General features: G+C 36.6%; 1 protein-coding gene across 2 annotated transcripts in view; it reads right to left on the bottom strand.

Annotated features, from left to right (window-relative positions):
* Window positions 1-22771, bottom strand: part of LOC124612383 (pyruvate dehydrogenase phosphatase regulatory subunit, mitochondrial) — an 81586-nt gene that overhangs the window by 4116 nt on the left and 54699 nt on the right. For both annotated transcript variants that reach the window (XM_047140556.1, XM_047140557.1), the window contains 6 exons: window positions 21668-21843; window positions 12395-12543; window positions 11081-11288; window positions 9618-9707; window positions 9092-9271; window positions 8655-8855 (listed from right to left, as the gene is read on the bottom strand). In XM_047140556.1, coding sequence (XP_046996512.1) covers window positions 8655-8855; window positions 9092-9271; window positions 9618-9707; window positions 11081-11288; window positions 12395-12543; window positions 21668-21843 — 1004 coding nt within the window. The remainder of the gene's footprint in view (window positions 1-8654; window positions 8856-9091; window positions 9272-9617; window positions 9708-11080; window positions 11289-12394; window positions 12544-21667; window positions 21844-22771) is intronic.

The raw sequence follows: 22771 nt of genomic DNA, 5'->3' as shown, positions 1-22771 counted from the left end.
TTATGCATATAGAGAATAAAAACAATCCTTTCAATCTTGCCTGTGGCGCTCCCCACAATATCCTTGTCTCTGTTGAACACTCGTCATTGAGGACAATGTATTGGGTTCTATTACTTAAGAAGTCTTCAGACACTCATATATCTCAGAAACTAATCCATGCTTCAGTCATATCATCATCAACAGTCTACAGTAGGGCATTGTGTCAAATGCTTTCTGGAAATCTAGAAATACGGAATCTGCCTCTCGCCCTTCATCCATGGTTCACAGGATATCAGTGAGAAAAGGGCAAGCTGAGTTTTGCACAAGCAACACTCTCTTAAATCCCTGTTGATTTCTAGGTGGAAGCTTTTCTGTCTCTTCTTCTTCTTGGTGCCATGCACTTGTAATGCGTCAGCTGCTCACAGGTGGCGTTTCCTTGCTTCTTGAACCAGCACTTCAAAGTTGTTGATTGTTGACGCCAGTCCATGTCTTGATATTCCGTGACTGTGACCACTTCCTTCTACGTGGTGGGTGTTTTCCTTCTATTCTGCCTTCTAGAATTAATTGCAGAAGTTCATATTTCTTTCCTCTCATAATGTGCCCCCAGGTAAGTTGTGTTTCTTCTTTTAATTGTCCCCATTAGTTCTCTATCCACTCCGGCTCTACGCAGTGCTTCAGCATTGCTCACTTTCTCAAGTCATGGTATTTTTAGTAATCAGCGCAAGGACCACATTTCTGTTGCTTCTAATCTCTTTACAGAAGCTGCTTTAATTGACCAAGTTTCAACTCCATAGAGCGGGACAAGGATAATATAACATTGTACCACCCATATTCTCAGATGGAGCAGCATGTCTGTGAATTTCAACACATTTCATAGCTTTCAGAACATTTCTTTGGCAATGTCACAGTGAATCTTAATTACCACATCACAATCAAGTTTCGAGTTTATCACAGATCCTAGATACTTAAATTTGGTTACTTTCTTGATTTTACTACCATTAATGAATAGGGACTCATCTCAAGGAAATTTATTTCACTCAGACTCAGAATGTGTTCAAGAATACTGCAGCAAACCGATGTTAAAGATACTGGTCTGTAACTATGTGGATCTGTTCTTTTACCCTTCTTAACTAATAGAGTCACCTAGGCTTTATCCACTCACTTGGGACTTTGGGCTATAGTGGGATGATGGACTTCCATTTTCATGCATCAGCCAGTTCAGATTTTTTGCATTTCTGTGATGTTCTTCCATGAGTCAAACAAACCTGTGACCATTTGTATTGCCCTTCTTTGTAAACAATCAATATCCCCCGTTAGTCAGGTTGGGTTCCACACTCACGAGTTCTACGATGGGTCACATGAGTATTTTGTAAGCAGTCTACTTTGTAAACAAACTGCATTTTTTCAGTATCCTATCAAGGAAATAATTTTACAATCTGCTTTACCTTTGATGGGACCTATGTGATAATTCCAGTTCTTACCCACACAAACTATCACACCTACAGGGGTGGACAAAAACCAAGGAAACACTAAAATCGCACCTCATACGGTGCAGGAAAACCATGGACATTCAAAACAGCTTCCAATCATCTCAGTATGGATAAATAAGGTCCTGTATGGTTTTCAAGTTAGTCTTATACCATTCTCCCTCCAAAACAGTGGCAAGTTCACGTAAAAATAATGGAGATCGATAGCAGTCACAAATTCTTCTCTCCAAAATAGACCACAGATGCTCAATAATATTGAGATCTGGAGACTCTGATGCTCAGGGGAGATGCAATAATCAATCCTCGTGCTCACAAAACAGTCCTGGTTGATGCAAGGTATGTGAATAAGGGCCTTCTCATCTCGGAACACCGCATCACCATTGGAGAACAAACATTGTATCATGGGATGTAGCTGATCAGCCAAAATGGTTACATTATCCTTTGTAACAAAGTGCCCTTGAAAGTAACCATAGGGCCCATGGAATATGTAATATCTACGACTATATTTTATTCAGAACGACAGCATTGTACATGGAATTTGAGCAAACATTCTCATGATCTTAATAAAAAAGGACTTCATCAATACTAAAACAATATTAAATAATTATTTAATTTTCTGTGAAACCTATATCTCAAGACAATACTCATAAGATAATGGAAATCTTCATCTTTTGTTATCTATGATTCTTCTAGAATAATTCTTGTTCGAACTGTTGTAATGATCAGATGTGATTGAGGTCTTGTAGCACTGAGATCAGTAAAAGACTGTATTATGTTGTTAAGTAATGTTTGAAAAGTACAGTTTCTGTGTCATTGAGATCAATGTGTGTGTTTGAATTTTTATTTTAATATGATAGTCGTCCTATATAAATGTTAAGTTTTCTGTTCAGCTACAATGGAGCGCATCCATTAGAGCGGACATCACGTATCTTTGTGGGTGGTGGGGGAATTCTGCGCAGTGGAGTGGTGGGAGCCAGCTGCCAGCAGCGGCAGTGTAGCCACACTATACGTTACCGCTCCATTCGACTGTCAGCTACTGGCCACCACACATTGAAGTACGCGTGCATTCAGGAAAGGTGACAAACGCAATAATATCTATACGTCTTTGTGAAAAAGGCATTGTCATCGAATCGTTTGCCTTTAAAATATGGAGTTGTATAAAATGTGTAAAAATAAGAAAGCTACAAACATTGGTAACAATAATAGACAGACTTGCATTGTTTATTGTGTCTGTCGATCAACACAAGAATACCATGTTGACTAATTTGAAAAAACTGCTGTGCATGTATTTATCTTCCCTATTCTAACTCAGAAAATACAATCTTCTTGTGCTGTTTGAAAAATAAAATTTGAAAAGTAGAAGAAACCTCGTGAAAAAATGTATACCTACTGATACTCAAACGATTTTTATAATACACATAAAATGTTTTGCAATACGTGTGAGTACTGGGAAAAATCACAGCACATAAAGGAGTATTTCTGTCTCCCTTTTGAACCCAGAGAATACGTTCACCCTGTGATGGCTTGGCATCTGTAGTCAAATTATTTATTTGGATTGCAGGGGAAATAGTCAAACATGTGAAATTTTTACATGCCAGTTTTTTTACGTGACCTAAGCAAATGCCTGAGCAGTCTACATGTAGAGCATCTTTTCGGTACATAGCTGAAAGAATCATATTTCAGAAAATATAAAAAGAGTCTGTCGTACATTAAAAATCGTTATTAAAAAAATCAAAGGCACTTTCTGTTTCTAGACACCTCACTTACAACAAATAACTTATAGTTGTTGATATTGTGTCTATTGTACATATTTATTGTCATACATAATATAAAACAAGTTTCCACATGCTGTTTGTTGGGACTAATTTTCGGGAAAGCAAGAACAATTACTTTTCCAAAAATGAAGTCAGCAGTTCGACTAGCATAAATACAATCAAAATTTTACAAATTTTGATAGATAATTCAATAAGAAAATCGACTAGTTTAATCACTGAAGACAAGCTTTAAACAAAGCCCACATCGAAATTGCATAAGAAGCTAATATCTTTTTATAATTACTTTACCGGCCAGGCAAACCTAGACTCAAGTTACATAATGTAGGCTTATGATATATGTTTAAATGCTTACCACAGCATTGCAATACTGTCACAGATAACCCAAAAAATCTGTCTTCATCTTCGCTATCTGATAAAGATGAATCTGAATTGTGAAGATTAATTATGAAAAGCTCCGTCACAGAGTCTCTGTCGATTTCCTTTTTAAAATCTTCTTCCTGGAGTGTTTCCGAATGTCTGACGCAGTTTGCCCATGCAGATATGTTTACGTTGTCCACTGCTTCATGTATGAGTCTTGCCATGTCAGCAGTTCAGAAGGTGCTGTTTCTTTCTGAGATGTGGGCTTTAACTTGCGTCCATACCAGCTCAATAGGATTGTAGTGGCAGTGATATGGTGGTAACCTGATTACTCGGTGATGATGCTGTCTTGCCAGTTCATCTATCTCGTAAGTGCAGTATTTAGTCTTATATGCGTTTACGAGCATGAGTAACTCTGCCCTGGTCTGTGACACTGTGTGAGGAATTCCATTAGACAGTAACAATGAAATTATTTCATCCTTCCTGGTATTTGAAGTAGGAGCCTTATTCACCTGTACAGAGTGCACATTTGCGTTGTCCATGACAATACCAGAATTCTCTGCCATGTATGGAAGTAGCTGTTGCACAAACCACCGCTTGAAGACAGCATAGGTCATTTCAGAGTCATAGTCATCTGATTCCTTCATCTTCGATGCTTTAAATATTAATTTACTCTTTGGTATGAAGCCTGTCTCTACAGAACCGGCGTGAAGCACAATAAGGTGTGTCCCTTTTCCCACAGGAACCTTCAGGCCACCAACATCGTCACTTGTTTTCCAGCACATTGGTCTTGAATGGTTCTGGTGAACATACGTTTCATTGAGATAATATAAATGCATGATTTTCTGGGTTGTTTTATCTCGTGCATTTCTCTCAAGAACACAGTTCTTGCTACTACAGTGTCACTTCTCTCTAAGAGCAGTTTTCTTCCGTCATTATTCTTTCTGTATTTAAAGCCCATCTCCCTTAATATTCTGAGCATGATAGTATTTCTGCCTTTGAAACATTTGGCCTGTTTCATGTAGGAACATAATTTATCTGCCGTAGGATATTCACCGTGGCTATACATGTTGAATAGTTTGTGCGCTGTAACACATTCTTGCTGAAATCGTCAAGCTCACTTACGAATTTATTTCGATTTCAGCAACTTACCAGGTTATTTAAAAATAGGTGATTCGTTCTCTTCAGTAGATGTTTTGGCTTCACTGGCGATCTGTTCTACAGTTCTCAAACCAATACAACACACCTCAGCTGTTCGTTCTTGGGGGCAACGCTTTTTTGTCAGCTGTGGCTGCCGCTTCCAGCTCCCATCTATAGACCTCATACACACGAAATATTATTTCTCCAGCCTGCCTGTGTAATACTGGGTGAGATTTGCTGTCACCATTCATATTACTACAATGCCCTGCAGTAACTTCTGAAAAACCACCGCACACAATGCTAAAACCAGCTGAAAACTTGCTCCGCACAGAACAACATTAAGTCAGGTGCTCACTATGGCTGACTGACTCCTATTGGTCGGCAGGTCACATGACTTCCATGCTACTGCGCATCCAGTCCTCACCCGCCAAGTTACATGACGCCCACTCTAGCACTATTGATCTACAGCACGGATTATTGGTAAAATGCTGAATAATGAGTGATTAACATGGAGAAATACTTTTAAATGTTAATGCATGTAGTTACGGTATAGAAAAGATTTAATATATATTATTTGTTGAGAGTCAAACAATGCCTGAACCAGATTCGATAAATGATTGTCTTATATTAGCCACCATCTTGGTGAAATATTGCACCGGCAGTTTTAAATCAAACTACTAAGGACACATGAATCTTGATGGCCAATTTTCGCAATAATAATTGTGTATTGGTGGCCCAGAACCGTCTCAGAAATCATAAATTCAACTTAGATTATGAATAATCTTTAAATGTGGTCCAAACACCATTTTATGTGACAAAATTGTTCTCTAATAATGTATAAACCCTGATTATTTTGTAAGAACTTTTAGGAAATATTTTTTGACAGGAGGGAATACATTAGCGTTGTGCGCGTGTGGTATTCTGTGTAAAAATAGTTCATTTTGTTTAAGGAAAAGTGTTTCCATCTTGAATAATAGTTTGCTAAATTGTGTGAGATCACACTTGTGAAAAAATTTTGTGCCATTTACACTGCATGACAGACAACATTGGTACACGTTCCTAGGTGGAGATTTCTTTAACAGGATAACTATCTTTAGCCAGGAGAGGCAGTGATCAAATGACACCTCATGTTACACTGATAATAAGTAATTGGTTTTGTTGTAGTCTTGCCCACGATTTGTAAAATACTGCAGTCCTAACTGCACACCACAAATACTACAATATGGCTGCCCAAATCATCGCTAAACACCCACTATATTTCACTCCTGGGCTGCCAGCTCCAGAAGTTGGAAAAAGTCTGAAACAAGACTCGTTCGAATGAAAGACTTTTTTCCATTGCTCCATAGTCCAGCTTTTAGGCTTCAACACCATGTTTTCCTGACACAGTAATTTGCATTACCAACGTGTGATTTTGGAATTCTAACTTGCCCTGCGATTCCCACCTTATGCAGCTTGTTTCATGTTGTTTTGATGCTGACACAGTTCACGAGTGCGACATTCAATTCTATAATTACTTTTGCAGCCTTTGCCCTCTTCTGTTTCTTTACAATCTTTTTCAATGATCATCTGTAATGATCCCGAAACACACACACCCACATTCGTCCATGTTATGACTTACGGATTATGTCCCCCCCTTTCTTTGTATGTGATAGAAATCCTTGATATGGTACCTGTTGAAACGTGAAACACTTCAGCTCCCTCAGTTATGAAAACACCCACCATACGAACACCAACAATTTGCCCATGCTCAAATTCACTTAGCTCTGACATAGAGGACACACATCTACACAGAACTCTTTTCTGACCATGATTGACACATGCAACATGTTGAGAACATTACACAAGTGCCGTTCATGGTCAAATGCAGCCTGCAGACTTGGCTAGCATCTGCATTTATGTTCAAGCATGTGTTTCTCATATGTTCCCCTATTTTTGTCCACCTCTTTATGTATTTGAATGAACTGACCAATTCCAGCTGCAACACACTGATATTGTATTTGTAGGAAACTATGGTTTTGCATTTTGTGAAGTGCATTGTTATACATTTCTCTATATTTTTTGGTTAATGTTTAACTAAAGCTAACTGTATCATCTGCAAAAAGTATTAAGTCGCTATTAATTTCATATAGAACATTAGAGGAGCATCTCAACACAGTTCCCAGGAGCATTCCTGAAGTTCCTACATCTGTCAATGACTATCCATCCAAGTTAACATGCCATCCAAGTTAACATGCTGCATACTCCCTATCAAGAAATCCTCAATATAGTCACAAATTTTGCTTGATATTCCCTATGATGGTACTTTCATTAATAAGTGTTGATGTGGTACAAAGACAAATTTTTTAGAGGTCAAGAAGCCCTGTGTGTATTTGCTTGATTCATGGATATAAAAAAAGTGCAATTTGGGTTTTGCAATATGTTGTTTACAGACTCCATGCTGGTTGGCAGAGAGGAGGTCAGTTTCTCAGAGACACCTCATTACGTTTGAACTCAAGATTATTTTCTAAGATTCTACAACAGAGGGATGTCAACGATACTGAATGGTAGTTTTGTGGCTCACTTCCTAATATCTGTATTACTCAGATTTGCAGTGGTGCAAGAATTAAACTGAGTTGATACTGTTGGATCTTTCTTTTTAAAAGAATGTTTGAAAAGTTCAATATTTGCATTTAATTATTTAAATGACAACATACTGCACCACTCATGTTTTTTCACACTTAGTATGATGCGTTTCAGGAGTCTACTCCCATTTTTAAGAGCTTTGGGTGTTTACATTATTACTGCATGTGATGACTGTGTTTGTGTTGGTAAGTTTCTATTGCCCTATAGTTTTGTTGTGGTTGTAGAGTACTGTCATTACTCATAAATTTGCACACACAAGTACACAAAGCAAACTGTGTGAAAGATGGTTTGCAAATGTGTGACTTTCTGCTTAATAGGAGGCACAATACTTTAAAATAATAGGAAGACAACTACAGGGCAAAAGAGGCATAACAACACATTTCCTACTCTGAATTTTGGTTCCTGTGTATCCATGAATGTCTGGACATTAACTTTGGTTCCACTGTCAGTCTTACCACATGGAAAGAATTTCTTCACATTTTGTAGAAGTCTTTGCAGCTATACTCTGCTACAGAAGTTGTCAGAGGCTTGATTAACTAGTCTTTTAAACTTGAGGCGAAGTTTATCTACATGGTCCTGCCCAAAGCTAAATTATTCACATTCCTATCTCTGTCTAGTTTACAGGCCATGTAAACCTTTGTTCATTTTAGCTACCCTCTAAAGTTTGGTAAGGGGTCAGGTGTATTTGTTGTCATTAGATCTAATATTATATTTCCATCATTAGTGCACTTCTGAACTACCTGTCCTAAGTAGTTTTCAGATAAAGCATTTAGTACTATATTGCAGGATATCTTGTTGTTTATCTGTAACTATCGAAATATGTATTTAAATATCCTACTCTATTAAGTTAAGTGGTTAACGGATAAATACATGACAAATTATACTCTGTTAGTTCCTGTATTTCATCAACATTCACTTAAAGTGCCTGATGGGTAAAGCTGACCCAAAGAATGAGCATCTGGTAAGTCTCAGGGCCATCTGAATATTGTAAAATGCTCTGGACATTTTTCTTTAAGCACTGGAGATCATTTTTGGAAGCATTGATCCTCTGTTAGCCACTAGCACTACAAAAGTGGACTTTGGTACCTTCTCTCTTTCACATGACTTATCCTCCTGGTGTTTGACTGTGCAAAAGTTTTATATTTGTGTGCAAGGTACAAAACATCAGTATAAGCTGGTTATGTAAATTTCAGTATAAAACAATATATGAACTGAGAAAATTACTTTGATTTTGCACAGAATACAGGTGCATTCAGAAATCACTTTCTGGATGATCGCTGTGTATCATACTGACCTGTTTCTTGAAGGTAAAGCCATAACCTGTAGTTGTAGTTGCACCGACATAGCGACCATTTCTAAGAATTGGCTCCCCTCCCCAAGGCCAGTAATCAACTTCATGGTCATGGTCTTGCAGGAGCAACTGCACATACATTCGCTTTACTCCTTCTTCTCTTTGTTTTAAAAGAGCATCTCGGCCTATGAAATCCAGGTCTTTCTGTTAATTAGAAAAAATTGATTATAAGCTTTAAATTATAACTCCATTACAATCACCTGACTAACATTTCTAACTTGAATCAAAACAAAATTGGTGTCAGTAGCATACTCAAGGCTTGATACTTTTCACGGTGTAGCTTAACTTTTGAAGTAGATTTGAGTGTGCTTTCTGCATATATGCAACTGGATATGAAAAAGAAATGCAGATTCAGAAGACAAGCAAAATAAAAAACTCACGTTAAACTTAACACGCCAAGAGCGACCACATTCTAGTGGAGTTGTAGTTGTGTCCAGATCTTGCCCCCAAAATGCATAAAATCTTTCTACTCGGATAGCTCTCATTGCATAATATCCAGCATGTTTTATTCCAAATTCTTTACCAACTTCCATCAGTCTTGTATAAACATGAAGAGCATACTGTTGAAAAATAATACAAACAGTACAGTGTTAATAAAAAGAAAAGAGACTTAAAATAAAAACAAAAATTAGACAGTGGTCACAATTGTTTACATATTTACTGGTTTAATATCATTTGCTTCAGATACTCAAGAGTCTTGGTTTTATTGAAGGCAGTATTTAGTAAATGTTAAAAGCTAAAAGAAGAATAGCATGAACAATTATAATAATCCTCCCAAAGAGAATTTATTTGTTTAATATGTTTTTTCTACTAATCAACACATGGTGAGGAATGAGTTATATCATATTTATCCAGACCACTTTAGACAACCTTCTCTATGAGTCATGAATAATTAATATACATTACCTCATTTGGTATGTAAAGCACATAACCAAGTTCTCCAGTATGTGTCAAGTTCATTGCTCGAATACCATTTGCCAGCCCAACATCAAGTTCCTGTGGGGAAAGATGCTAATTAATGAACAATGAACAAGCATATTCTTTGAAATTGGAACAGCCATTATCAATAATATTAATTCAGTAAAGTTTTTCATTTCCACCTATGTTGCATTATTAGGAGATAACCATAGCTCATCTACATCTACAAACACGCACTGCAAACTACTGTGGAATGCATCACAGGGATGTTTAGCACTGTAACACATATTAGGTTTTCTTCTAATATCAATCACATATGGAGCACAGAAGAATAACTGCTTAAATGCCTCTCTATGCCCAGTAATTAGACCAATATTGATGCCCTGGTCCCTTTGGTCAAAGGCTTCTGTCCAGTCACTCACTGACTAGTCTGAGATGGCACTAGAAGAAAGCAAGAACAAAGCAGAAGTTTTAAGTTTCACATTTAAGAAATCATTCGCACAGGAGGATCATACAAACACCATCATTTGACTGTTGTACTGCCTCCCACATGGAGGGCATAAAAATACGCATCCCTTGCACACAGAAGCCACTGAAAGAGTATTAAACAAATAAGTCACCAAGTTCAGAAAATAGTGGCAACTTCAAGCTTTGATTTTATGTGTGAGGCAGTGAAACTGGAAGCTTTGATTTTATGTGTGAAGCATGCTTGAAAAGCACAGTTGGTGGTGCACTGTGCACAAATGACAAGGATCTGGGTTCAAACCCATGCAACTTATACTTTCAACTCAATACAAATGGTCATTGTGGCTTACAATCTACCAAAAAGTAAAAATATTGTATCCACAGAAGAATTCATTTGAGTTAGCTGTATTTTCCTAACATACACAAAAAAAATTCTGTCTCAGTACCTGATTTACAAGTCAGCTTTAATAAATCAGTGCTCTGATAGCACACAGCATATGCATAACTTTAGCATTTATGCAGAAAAGTTTGAGTTACTGGTTGTTTTTTTATCACCAGATTTGAAAACATAAAAAATACCACAAACTTCTATTTCCAAATTAAGACTGTATAACACAAGATGACATTGAACATTCTCTATGAGAATATCACTAAATGTAAAGTTAAATTTTTTGCTTTCGTTTAACCATCTGATGATATGAGACCTGACCAGAAAATTTAGATATAGCAATGAATGTAATGTAATCAAGTTTTGCCAACATTCTTCAAAATATTACTTCTTTTTCTTTTCCTAGGAGTAAATGCATAATTCCAATTAACTGTGTTTCAATCTGTATTCTCATTTTTAGGAAGAATACGGTGATCAGTCCACCTTTAGGCACCACACATGTGGCTAATGGAAATGGAATGCAACTTACGAAATGCCAAATAACCTTTCTTTAAAACTAAGATCTGTACTGCATAACTACAATGTAATGTGCACTTACCTTGAATGTGAAGAAGGGGAATGACTTAGGGTTTAGATCAGAATCTGTTAGTAGAGAAAGCAGTTGTTTGGTGAAAGGTCCCATTATACAGATTGCAGTGTACATTGATGTAACATCAGACATCATAACAGAACCGTCAGAGGGCAGGTGTCGTTTTATCCAAGACTTGCATCTAGTTTGTTGGATTGTCGGAGCAATCATCATGTAACTACAAATTTAAAAGTATATACATATTTTTAAATTCTTGTGACTGGAACCCAATGAAAATAAAATGCATACTTACATGGCAAAACAATTCTTTTGTTATAAGCATTGCGTCTTTAAACTTACATTCATTGTGTTAATTAACAAGTTATTTTTAATATAACCACTGTCTAATATCCCACTGCACAAATCAAAGACAACTTTGTTTCAATTTTTTCACATGTGGTCAAGATTGTAAATTTAATTTGTAGCAGTTGCAGCAGCTTCCGCCATTAACACTTTCTTAGTAAGATGTGAATACATAATTCACATGTCTGTGTCGCATAAGGACATAGACAAATTTCAGGAGAAATGAGAGAAGGGGAAGGGTTATAGGACATGAAAAGAAGAGCATTACAGTCAATGACAAACACTCTATTTCAGTAAAATGACTGCTTAAACAACTACCAAAACACAAAATTAAACAGCAAAAGCAGTTCTTCCCTAATATTTTCTTTTCAGTTTTTTAAAAGCAGTTTTTCCCCATGAAGCCTTATTGAATTTATATCCTGAAAATCTCTGTGGAAATAATTCTGTAGCTGTTTGTTACTCAAAGAGAAATATCACAAAGAACTTTTCTGCTACTGAGAATGAATGGAAGTCTGAGCAGATTACCATCCCCTGTTTTAATCAAAAAAATTTTATTGTCTACACAATACCTGTACATGACCCTATATATCCTAGTAAATACATTTGTTACAAAAAATGTTTTTTTTTACACTGATGATGACTGACAGCCACTTGAAATTAGACTGAAATAAATTCACTGAATGTGAGTAACAAATAAGAGACTACGGTACAAAGATGCAGACAATACGACATACAGAAGTCTGGATCAGTCCAGGAGGCATGCACTGATAGCCTAATGGCAAGGCTCGTGATAAATGGGAAATCCTGGTCCGAGTCCTAGCCCGGCACAAATTTTCAAATGTCAGAAACAGGTAGACCATCTGTACATAAATCGGCTGACACAAAGTTATTCACATTCAGTGAATTTATTTCAACCTAGCTAATTGTTTAAAAGCCTGGGGCACAGTTTTTCTTTGGTGTGGGATTTTGTGGTCCACTTACTGATTCTCGGCCAGTCTTGCTAAGCTGCAATCATTTTCATAGCCTCCACGTTGATTCTGCATCCCAGTGTGAATAATGCCACCAATAGAAATGTCCACATCATTTGAACACAAATACTGTAAAGCATCCACCACCTCTGTTCCTTTGGACTGCAATACAAAAGGAATCTTGTAAGACACACTGTAAAAAATGTGAATCTGAATTAAACATACGAACCTTTTAAAAACATAAGTACGTATTTTATACAGGAGTGTAATAATTCAACAACATAATTATTGTGCCTCTTTTAAAATAAGTGATACCAGAAGATCCCAACGGTCCTACCTAACATGGAAGAATGACTTTATTTTACAGATAAAATTACGAATTAAGGACACGTAATTTTGAAATCAGCAGCTGTTTTGCTTGGTTTTCAAATTTCACATGAAACTGAATGAGACATTAACAAATCACAACACAGTTTTTTGTCTATACGTTTTCCTGTATACTTGGAAAACAGTCACCAAGTGTACGGCAGTGAATACTTTAGATCTTATCATATATTAATTAATGGTTCTTCTTTTCACTTACGTGCAGACTGCAGAGAGAATAATTGTTTGTAAGTTGATAAGCCCGTTTTAAGTATCCTAATCTTAACAACTGGTACAAAAAAATGTGTAGAAAGCTGAATGATTTTGCTGAATTTCTCACTGAGAACATGGTATTGATATTTTGTAAGCAGACTGTTGAGTGATACTTGGTATCTTTGTTCATGTGTCTGCCAAGTCAGGTTTTTCAGCTTTTCTATAAGTTATTATTTATTCCAATATTTTTAAATGACTGGCAACTCTGTCAGGCCAAGCTCATATGTATATCATAAATGGAAGCAGTATCTAATAAAAGTGTGTGTGTGTTTCGTAAGTAATCCCTTTGATAAAACATTCTGTTATATCCTTCTTATACATGGAAACACTCTCCTTTCATTACCCACAAGTGTGAACACTAAATTATATATTATATAAATCATATTTCATGGAGGATTGGAGTGAGCTGTGTTGTGGAAAGAAGTCAACGGTGTACATTTTATTGTGTAATACAATGAAATAGCTTAACTTTATAGTATTACAGTGCTAATATTAATTGTACAACGAAAAGTTCAGGTTGGAATATAAACAGTTGTGAAAAAAATATATTGCTGCTCACCACAAAAATGACTACTCATGATAAAGATGATATGTTGAGTTGCAAACAAACACAATGAAACATGTCATATGTACCGTAAGTAGCAAACTATCCTTTGCATAATTGTTAATATACTTACACACAGGGTGCTCTAAAATTCACCTTACAAACTTCCAGGGTTGGTAGAGGGGTCTGAATAGATGATATTTTGAATTGGAGCCCTGGTATGGAAATGAACCATTTCTGTGGTACAACCATTTGAAAATGTGTTGGTAATGTGACCACTTTCACAAGTAATTTATTAGATATGGCCCAGTACTTCATTTGTTTTACAATTCCATTCACGGATGACCAAAGAAACAAATAGGAAACTGCATCAGTTTTCATAAACACTGTTGTTCTGATCCACTACAAGTAAGCTGGCACCACCAAGCTCAGTGCATACATTGTACCTATGAATGATGGGGTACAGACACAGTACCATACCCGGTGAATCTCCAACTGTCTCACATTGACCACAAGTCAAGCCACCTGATCTTCTTCTGTCTCTACAGGAGTCTTGTAAACCAAAATGTTCATTTGACCCCAGAGGAAAAATTCCAATGGAGTCATACCCTGTGGTCATGGAGGCCATGAGACTGGATCACCTTGTCCTACCAATCTGTGTCCAAATTGATGGTCCAGATGTTCCTGAACATTATGTGAAAAGTGAGTGGATGCTGTCACATTGCTCTAACACTCACAAACAAATGAATGAGGCTTGAACTAGGTCAGAGAGGTAAGACAGACATCAGATGACATTAGCTGATCCGATGTTATCACCCACCGATCCCACAATGGCTACTCCATTGCATACCTAACTAGCAAACATGTTGTCAGATGGCTGTAGGATAGAAATGGTGTATTTCCAGATGTAAGTTCCAGTTCAAAGATTGTCTTCTCAGTCTGCCCAAAAGTTCTAGAACTTTGTAAAGAGAATTTTAGAGCACCATGCATAATCTAATGTATTAATGCTAGGTGATCCTGTAAAGATACTTTTCAGTGGAGTAGGAGCTGGCCTGTAGAATATCCTTTAATTAATTTTTGAACTCCCACATGACATTTAATATGCTCTGGCAGGTAGCTGAATACATGTTTACCCATGTTTTACTCCTTTCTACTCTAATGTTTAATTCATGTAGTCTTTTCAGATATTTTTTTGTTCCTAGTATTATTATAATCACACTTTGTACTACTTTTTGAGGAAAGAGAAGTATTGGTAACAAAAAAGGACATTAATGTATATAACTGTATGTTAAGCAACCAGTTGCATAAAAGAAATTTAAGTTCTTTACCTGAAGAAGGGTATTAAATGCTCAAAACTGGAAAAGAAATTAAATTTTTTTTCTGCAACTGGTTGCTTATTATTTCATTATATATGATTACAGGATAGATAAAATACTAAAATTAATGAATGTATTGTGAAATAGTTGTCATAATACAAATTTCAGAAGAGGTCTCTGTTGCATGTACTAGAACTAATACCACATAAAAATCTCTCAAGACGCTTTTTCATTCTGAAACTTTTAGCCATGTAATAATACAATGAATGTTTCACAGCTGGTATTTACTTCTGCTAAAATTTATGGACTGAGGGATCATTTCAATGCAGAATATAATTCAGTAACATTTCATTCCTATAAATTCAAGGCCTCTGTTGCTTTCTACTGCCACTGTTTAATCACTGATGACGTCCCCCCACAGGTGGTAACAAACCTTCTGGGAGTAGTAAGTTTTTATAGAACTTAATCCCTGTAAGTTATTTTCCTCCCTCCCCCCTACCCCCAACCAAAAAATTATATTATTCATTAGTTAATGAAAATATGTAGAATAAACTTACTTCTTCAGTTTTAAATTTGCTATAACTATAATCATGCATACTGTAAATGTACAGGGTGTCCATAATAGTTAGGCGAGCTCATCTGTCACTGCAAGGTCGCACCATATTAGATGGGAGAAATTTGTTTCGAATTGTTCTGCGGTCAAAAACCGCATTAAAAGTGAAATGGTGTCAGTTTTTAATTTTTCTGGGGAAAAAACTTCATAAAAAGCAAAATGACATTGGTTTCTAATTTTTGCAAGAATGACGAAAGACATGTTCAATACAATGGCCACCGTTTTCTTCCCAAGTTGAAATAGAGAACTAGCATGTTCCACAACACACTGGAGTGTACTGGAGGGTGTCACATTTGGAGTTTATTATGCAATGTGTGCCTTCAATTCAGCTGTGTTCAAAACTGGTGCACTGAACATAACATCTTTTAGATAACCACACAGCCAGAAGCCACACAGATTAAGATCAAGTGATTTGGATTGCCAGACTGTAGGAAAATGATGGCTGATAATCTAGCATTTCTGAAATGCCTCTGCAGCAGCACTTTACTGGTTGTGCAATGTGCGAAGGAGTATCATCATCACATTTACCACTGATGGTACAGATAACAGGACGTGCAGGACTCATCTCCTCGAAAAAAAAAATGAGGCCCTACAATGAAAGATGCCATTAACCTGCACCACATGATCACCTTTACAGAATGAAGTGGTATCAGTTGAGGTGTGTTTGTATTGACATGTTTCTGGAGACAGAAATGAGCTTTATCTGTCTGCAGAATGTTCCATGGCCATTCATTGCCCACTTCCATGTGAACAAGAAATTTTAGAGCAAATGTTTGTGTTACTGGCAGGTCAGCAGAAAGAAATTACTGAACATGGATGATTTTGTATGGATAGCAATGCAGGATGTTTCACAGGAGCCACGTCCAACATTTTCAGCCCTGACCAACATTCAGCCAATTGCTCATGCACTGCATGTATACACACCACCACAACTCCTCCGCAATGGTGTGGCCACACCTTCGACAGATGTCGGATCAACTACTTTCCTCCCTCTGTCACATTGCACTTCAAAAGAACCTGTCTTATCAAATTTTGTAATCAGTTTCTCCAGACCCTTAGCAGGTATTGCACCAATGCCTTTTTTCATGCCCTTGAGTGTCTGGAAGTTCTTACGAATGGTGCACGATCTGTCTAGGAGACAGTCATGTAGGGCATCTCAGATGCAATCTGAGAAACAGCCATGTGCAGTGCATCTGATGGTGTGCATATTCTTATAATTATTTTTTTTGTTCCATGACATTTCCCAATGCATCAATAATATGCTGTTCAAATTTGACATCTTTCTGAGCAGTGGTTCACTTTCTACAGTATTTTGAAACTGGAGCTTTAATTGTGGACACCCTTCAGTTGAGCTACAGTGCTTCATTACTTCTAGGGTACTGTATTCCCAATTCAGGTTGTTACTGACAGCAATCTGGAAAACTGAGTATTATCCACTCTTTGTATTTCATTATTTGAACAGACTGTGGTCATAGCTTCTGGAGTTCTATGAATACAACTGAACAAAATTTAAAGATAATCCATTTGCTTAAAGTAACCTCACACATTCTTATTCCAGATATTAATTTGTGTCACATATCAGAATTTTGACTCACTGATATTTCAATTAATTGGCACTATATTTTTAGCGATATGCACAGCTGTACATTCCTCGACATCAATGGTTGACTAGAAACTACATTCTGCCTTACATTACTGGTGTGATACTGAGCTTTGCACTATATATTGCAACAGCATCAGAAAACACTTTATTTTAAATAACTGCAGACTTTGAAAATGATCTGAAGCTACTGCAGTTATTATCTACCATGTCATTAATAAGCAAACAATAACACTAGTGCCACTAGGACTCTTCTCTAAGGCTCGTTTTATCATCTTAATTAGACAAATAGTTCATCACCACTTTTACATGTAATTCACTGAAGCTAGTTCAGTTCAGAAATAAGAAGTGAATACCTGTTCACTATTACTTTTAGTAGCCACTGGGATCTAAAGTGTATGAAAAATTCTCAAATTTGGACACCAGTAACAAACTGTTCTCAGTACTAACATACAAAAAATCAAGTCTCCAGTTAAGTCTACATAATCTTATTGATACTCTAACTGTTTGATGAAACTGCAGATATTTTCTGCTACTAGCATGTATACTGTCAGTGCCACTAGCATGTATATTTCTAGATCCAGTGCTGTGACACAGTGTTCAAAAAGTTATAGTGATTTCAACAGTATTCTGCTAAAGAAAACACATCATCTTATATTCCATTTGCCAATTGAGTCACTTACAGTGATAAGAGAAATAAATGCTATTTTATGAGGCTGTTATGTTTTGATAAAAAAGGTAAATCAGCCATCAATCTGACAATTGACTTGAACATCACAATGCTTCACTCAGCTTGGCCCTACCTTTGACCTTTGCAGTAACACTTACGCAGCCAATTAAAGGGGACCTCCACTGTGCAGTGCAGCTTGCCATTTCACACACAGAAGATGCTAAAAGATTGCTGTTTCAGAGGCATGGCTCACTCCAAAGTGAAGTGTTTCACTTTGCTACTACCCCTTTCAGCAGTAACTGTATTTGCTATTGAGCTCTTTCTTTCAGAATAATGTAAAATAAAAGGCAGCAAATGTAAAAATTAGAAATAATTGGGGTAAGATGATTACTACTCTGGTGAGACTGTATGCTCTTAGCCAATTAGGTGTGCAAGCAGCCTCTTACCAGAAGCATTCAGATGCAGAACATGTCATGAGTTATGTTATATTGTTATAACGTGTAAAGATATGCCATGATGATTACCAGTAAGACACTGGAGCTAATTTTTAAAATACTAAAAGCAACACGAGAGAAGCGTAACATAATTACCAATTAAAACATTATATCAAAATAATAATAGCTGTTGTGCAAGCCAGTTGATCACATTAATCTCTGACTTTTTGTAGCTAACTTGTTTCATTTGCATGCATCTGTGCAGGAATCTGATTTACAGGGTGACTGTAAATAAAGTTCCAGTTACAAAACAATGTAAAAAAAGAACCACTGCTCAGAATGATGTCAAATTTGAATGCAATATTATCAAAAAAGTGGGAAATGTTAAGAAAACAAATAATATGTAATAAAACTTTTACCAGTAGATAATATTATTAGCATCATAATGTCAATGGACTTGGCAGAAATGACAGATGAAACGCAATATGACAGCTATGGTGTGAGTTGCACATTAAACCAACCATACTGTGTAATGGGCATGACTGCACAAGTTTTAAATTCAACAGGTGTGACACTGTTCGTTAGGTAAGGCAATCCACCGTGCCAATGTCATATAACACCGTACGGGAAAAACTGATTTTTAATTGCCCTGAGGCCAAAAATTGCATTAAAAGCAACAATGACATGGGTTTTTAATTGATGTGAGATGGGCACAAGACATATTCAGTGTGCCGTCCACCATTTTCTGCCACAAGCTGAAATCGAGAAATATGTTCCACAACAGATCTGAGTGTGTCAGGGGTCATGTTCAGAATGTGTAGCACAATGTGCCCTTCAGTTCAGCTACATTTCTAATCAGAGCACTGAACACAAGCATATTTTTCAGATAGTCCCACAGCCAAAAGTCACAAGGATTAAGATCACGTGATCTGGATGGCCAAGATGTAGGAAATGATGGCTGATAATTCTAGCATTTCCAAACTGCGTCTGCAGCAACTGCTACAATGGCTGTGCAACGTGTGGAGGATCTCTGTATTGCAAAAAGAAAATAATCCTACCCACACATCAATGCTGTTGAAGGGTTGGAATTACATTGGTGTGCAAATGGTTCTCATAGCACTTACCCATGGCAATACAGGTAACAGGACCAGTAGACACATCCCCTTAAAAAAAATATGGATCTACGATAAGCAATGCCTTCAACCTGCACTACACAGTTATCTTTGCAGAATGAAGTGGTACCAGTTGATATGTGAGTGGATTTTCTGTTGCACATATTCTGAAATTCTGTGTATTGACTTTTCTTTAGAAATGGAAATGGGCTTCATCTGTCCACAGTGTGTTCCATGTCATTCATTGCCCACTTCCATGCAAGCAAGAAATTCTAGAGCAAACATTTGTTTTACTAACAGGTCAGCATGAAGCAGCTTCTGAAAATGGGTAATTTTGTATGGACTGAAATGCAGGACGTTTCAAAGAATTTTATGTGTCATGTTCATAGCCACGTGCAAAGTTCAGGCAATTCCCTGCATGTTTGCACATTACTGCAAAGCTGTGGCTCCATCTTCTACTGGCATGGGATCAAATGTTTACCTCCCTCTGCCACACTGTAATTCAAAAGAACCCGTCTTTTCAAATTTTGTAATCATTTTCTCCAGACCCTTGGCAGGCACTGGACCAATGTTTTTTTCATGCCCTCCAGTGTCCAGAAGTTCTGCAGTGCTACTGGTGCAAGTCACCATTCTTGTAAAGGTTTCCCAGCAGTGTGTGATTCTGCACTGAGACAGTCACACCGAGTATCTCGGGTGCAAACTGAGGAACAGCCATATACCCCGCATCTTTTACTTTGCATATTCTGCTGCTTTCAGCAGTGTTAAAATTTTTGTGAATTTTTGTTTCCATAACATTTCCCCCTCCTTTGATAATATTCCATTCAAATTTGCTGCCATTATGAGCAGCGGTTCTTTTATTTACAGCATTTGGAAACAGAAACTTTAATTATAATCGCCCTATATATCTGCAGGAATTTTCCTTCTTTTCATCATTTTTACTTCCACCAGTTTCATTGTGAAAACATATACAAACTTTTGGCAGTATAACTGTCTTATTTATGACTATAATTTAAACATTCATCTTTTTAATAGACTCTTTTTGGGCAGTCAGTTACATTAAAGGATCCATTTTTAGGGTGCTGTACGTCAATCGACAAAAATGGAACCCTTTACAGTCCTTCTGTATCTCTGCCTTTTAAAAGCCCTTTTTCTGAGGAATGGGCAGATGTATCATTTGAAATTCATGGCACACGCTAAGGTCTATGTTTCCTTGGCGGTATACAAACTGAAGTTTCTAAGCCAGTGCAGTCAAAAAATGTGGCCATTTATGTCACATATTTTCATACTCAAAAAACTACTCATCAAAACCTATAGGGTATTTCCTGTACAACTGGAATCACGAGATTTTGGAAGAAGCAAGGCTTCAAAGTACAACTAAAGAAAAAAGTCTGAAAACTGTTAATCTGTAATTATACCACATGAAAAAAAATTTTGCATTTCTTTTCCAACTGCCTGTCTGTTTGTTCGTCCATCTGTTAGGGCCCCTTTTTCTTGTGGTCGGGTAAAGGTATCATGTTGAAATTTATTTCAAATACTAAGGTCAAGTGTCCCTCGGCACTCTAAAAAATGTAATCATCTAACTTAATGCAATCAAAAGATAAGTCTGTCTACGTCACATATTCTGATACTCGCAAATACACTCATCAATACCAGGTACTTCTTGTTGACTATAATCATGGAATTTGGCAGGAAGCAATGTTTAACATTACAAGTAAAGGAAAAATTTGAAAATTATTAATTTGTAATTATGATACAGGAAAAAAATATTTCTTTTGTCATTTGCTACCTGACTTCAACTGTAAAATTAAAACATTCTCACAAGTCTTGGAAATCATGAGACCAATATCATGCCAGTATCAGTGTTGATAACAGGCAAAAATCATCAAGATTCTCGATTCTTGGGATGAATAACCAATCTATATACATAATTAACTTTGTACAGAACCCACAGAATGCGAGTCCTACCCACATCTAGCCAATTTTTTAAAAACTGTTTTCAATTTTCACTAGTTGTATTTATAAAGCTGCTGAAATATTGCGTAAAGTTTATTTGAGGAGTGTGTGTTAGCTATCATCCCAAGAAAGCTTTCAAAATCAGTTTTCATCACATGGTGGTGGCAGGAGAACACTCCCTCCTACTGTCGATTCATGTGTAGATTTTTTTTATCCATCCAATTACATTATGTTTTCAAAAATTGGTTATTTTTGTTGATGTTTTTCATGATGAGATTTAAATAATCAGCACATTAAATAAGAAATTTCTTTGCTTATTGAAAGCCTCCCAGTCTCTTGCAAATTTGAAATTAAGTTATTTACTGATTTCAAAATTTTATTTTCAATGTCTACGTAGTATTTACATACCCACAAATCAATTTTTGTGAAAGAGGAATAATCACTGAGACCAACTGCCTCCCGACAAGCTGCATATTCTTCACTAACAACATCAAACCAAGGGGGCTTCACAAATGTTCCTGTACGTGCTATCCGAAATGGAATTGTTTTACCTTTTTGGTACCCATGAACAGGTCCACAAGTGTCTGTAAAAGGTGTAAGCATTATATTATTTCCAACAAAATATCCACTGCAAAAAATACATCATTACAGAATGTATTAAATATCAATATTCTCTTACTTTACTGTAATTTGACTTCATAGCTATACTGAGTCATATTTGTGGCATAATAACTGCTGCAGAAGAACGACTGAAAAACTTCTGTAGAGTCTTTGTGACAAATTTGGAAACAAACTGTAATTGATAGAAAGACATTCTAAAGTGTGCGGTAGAAGAAATCCAATTGAACACTGAGTGTACACTGATTCATTAGATGCCGATATAAACACTCAGCTTTTTTGATCTTTCATGATGTGGAACAGCCAACACAGTCACAGAAAAAAATTAAACAAGGAGGGCAACGATTCTTCTGTTCCATGGTATTTCCATCCAAGTAAGAATTATTATCTCACTCTATCACAGCTTTCATTCTGCTGTCCAATTAGGATTAAGGAAATCATTCCACCCACTTTTCCACAAGAGAAGAATGAATTCATTCAGGTATCTATTTCAGACTGTTGAAGGCAGACTGAATAGCAAGTCACACATTCTCCCACATGTAGTCAGTCTCATTACTTATAGAAATTTCAAATTCCAAATACTACCAGCTGAAAAATGATATAAGCAATGAACCGCTATCGACAGAACGAGAAGCAACAATATGGTGAGATGTTCAAATGCGACCAATACCTGCAAATCAAAAACTATTGTGTGTGCACCAAAGTGTTGTGGTAAATCACATCAAAAGTTATTACATTCTCTGAATACACCGTGCAATTTGTAAATTGATTGTGTACAGTGACTACACCAAATCTGAGACCTTTTCAGGTCTGTGGACAGGAAGTAGAAGACACTCTCAATGATTAATGAGGAACAGGAGAAAAAATATAATTCACTGGTTAATGAGAAACAGG

This window comes from Schistocerca americana, chromosome 4 (genome assembly GCF_021461395.2).
Source record: "Schistocerca americana isolate TAMUIC-IGC-003095 chromosome 4, iqSchAmer2.1, whole genome shotgun sequence".
Lineage (NCBI taxonomy): Eukaryota > Metazoa > Arthropoda > Insecta > Orthoptera > Acrididae > Schistocerca > Schistocerca americana.
This window is presented reverse-complemented; position numbering and strand designations above follow the sequence as displayed.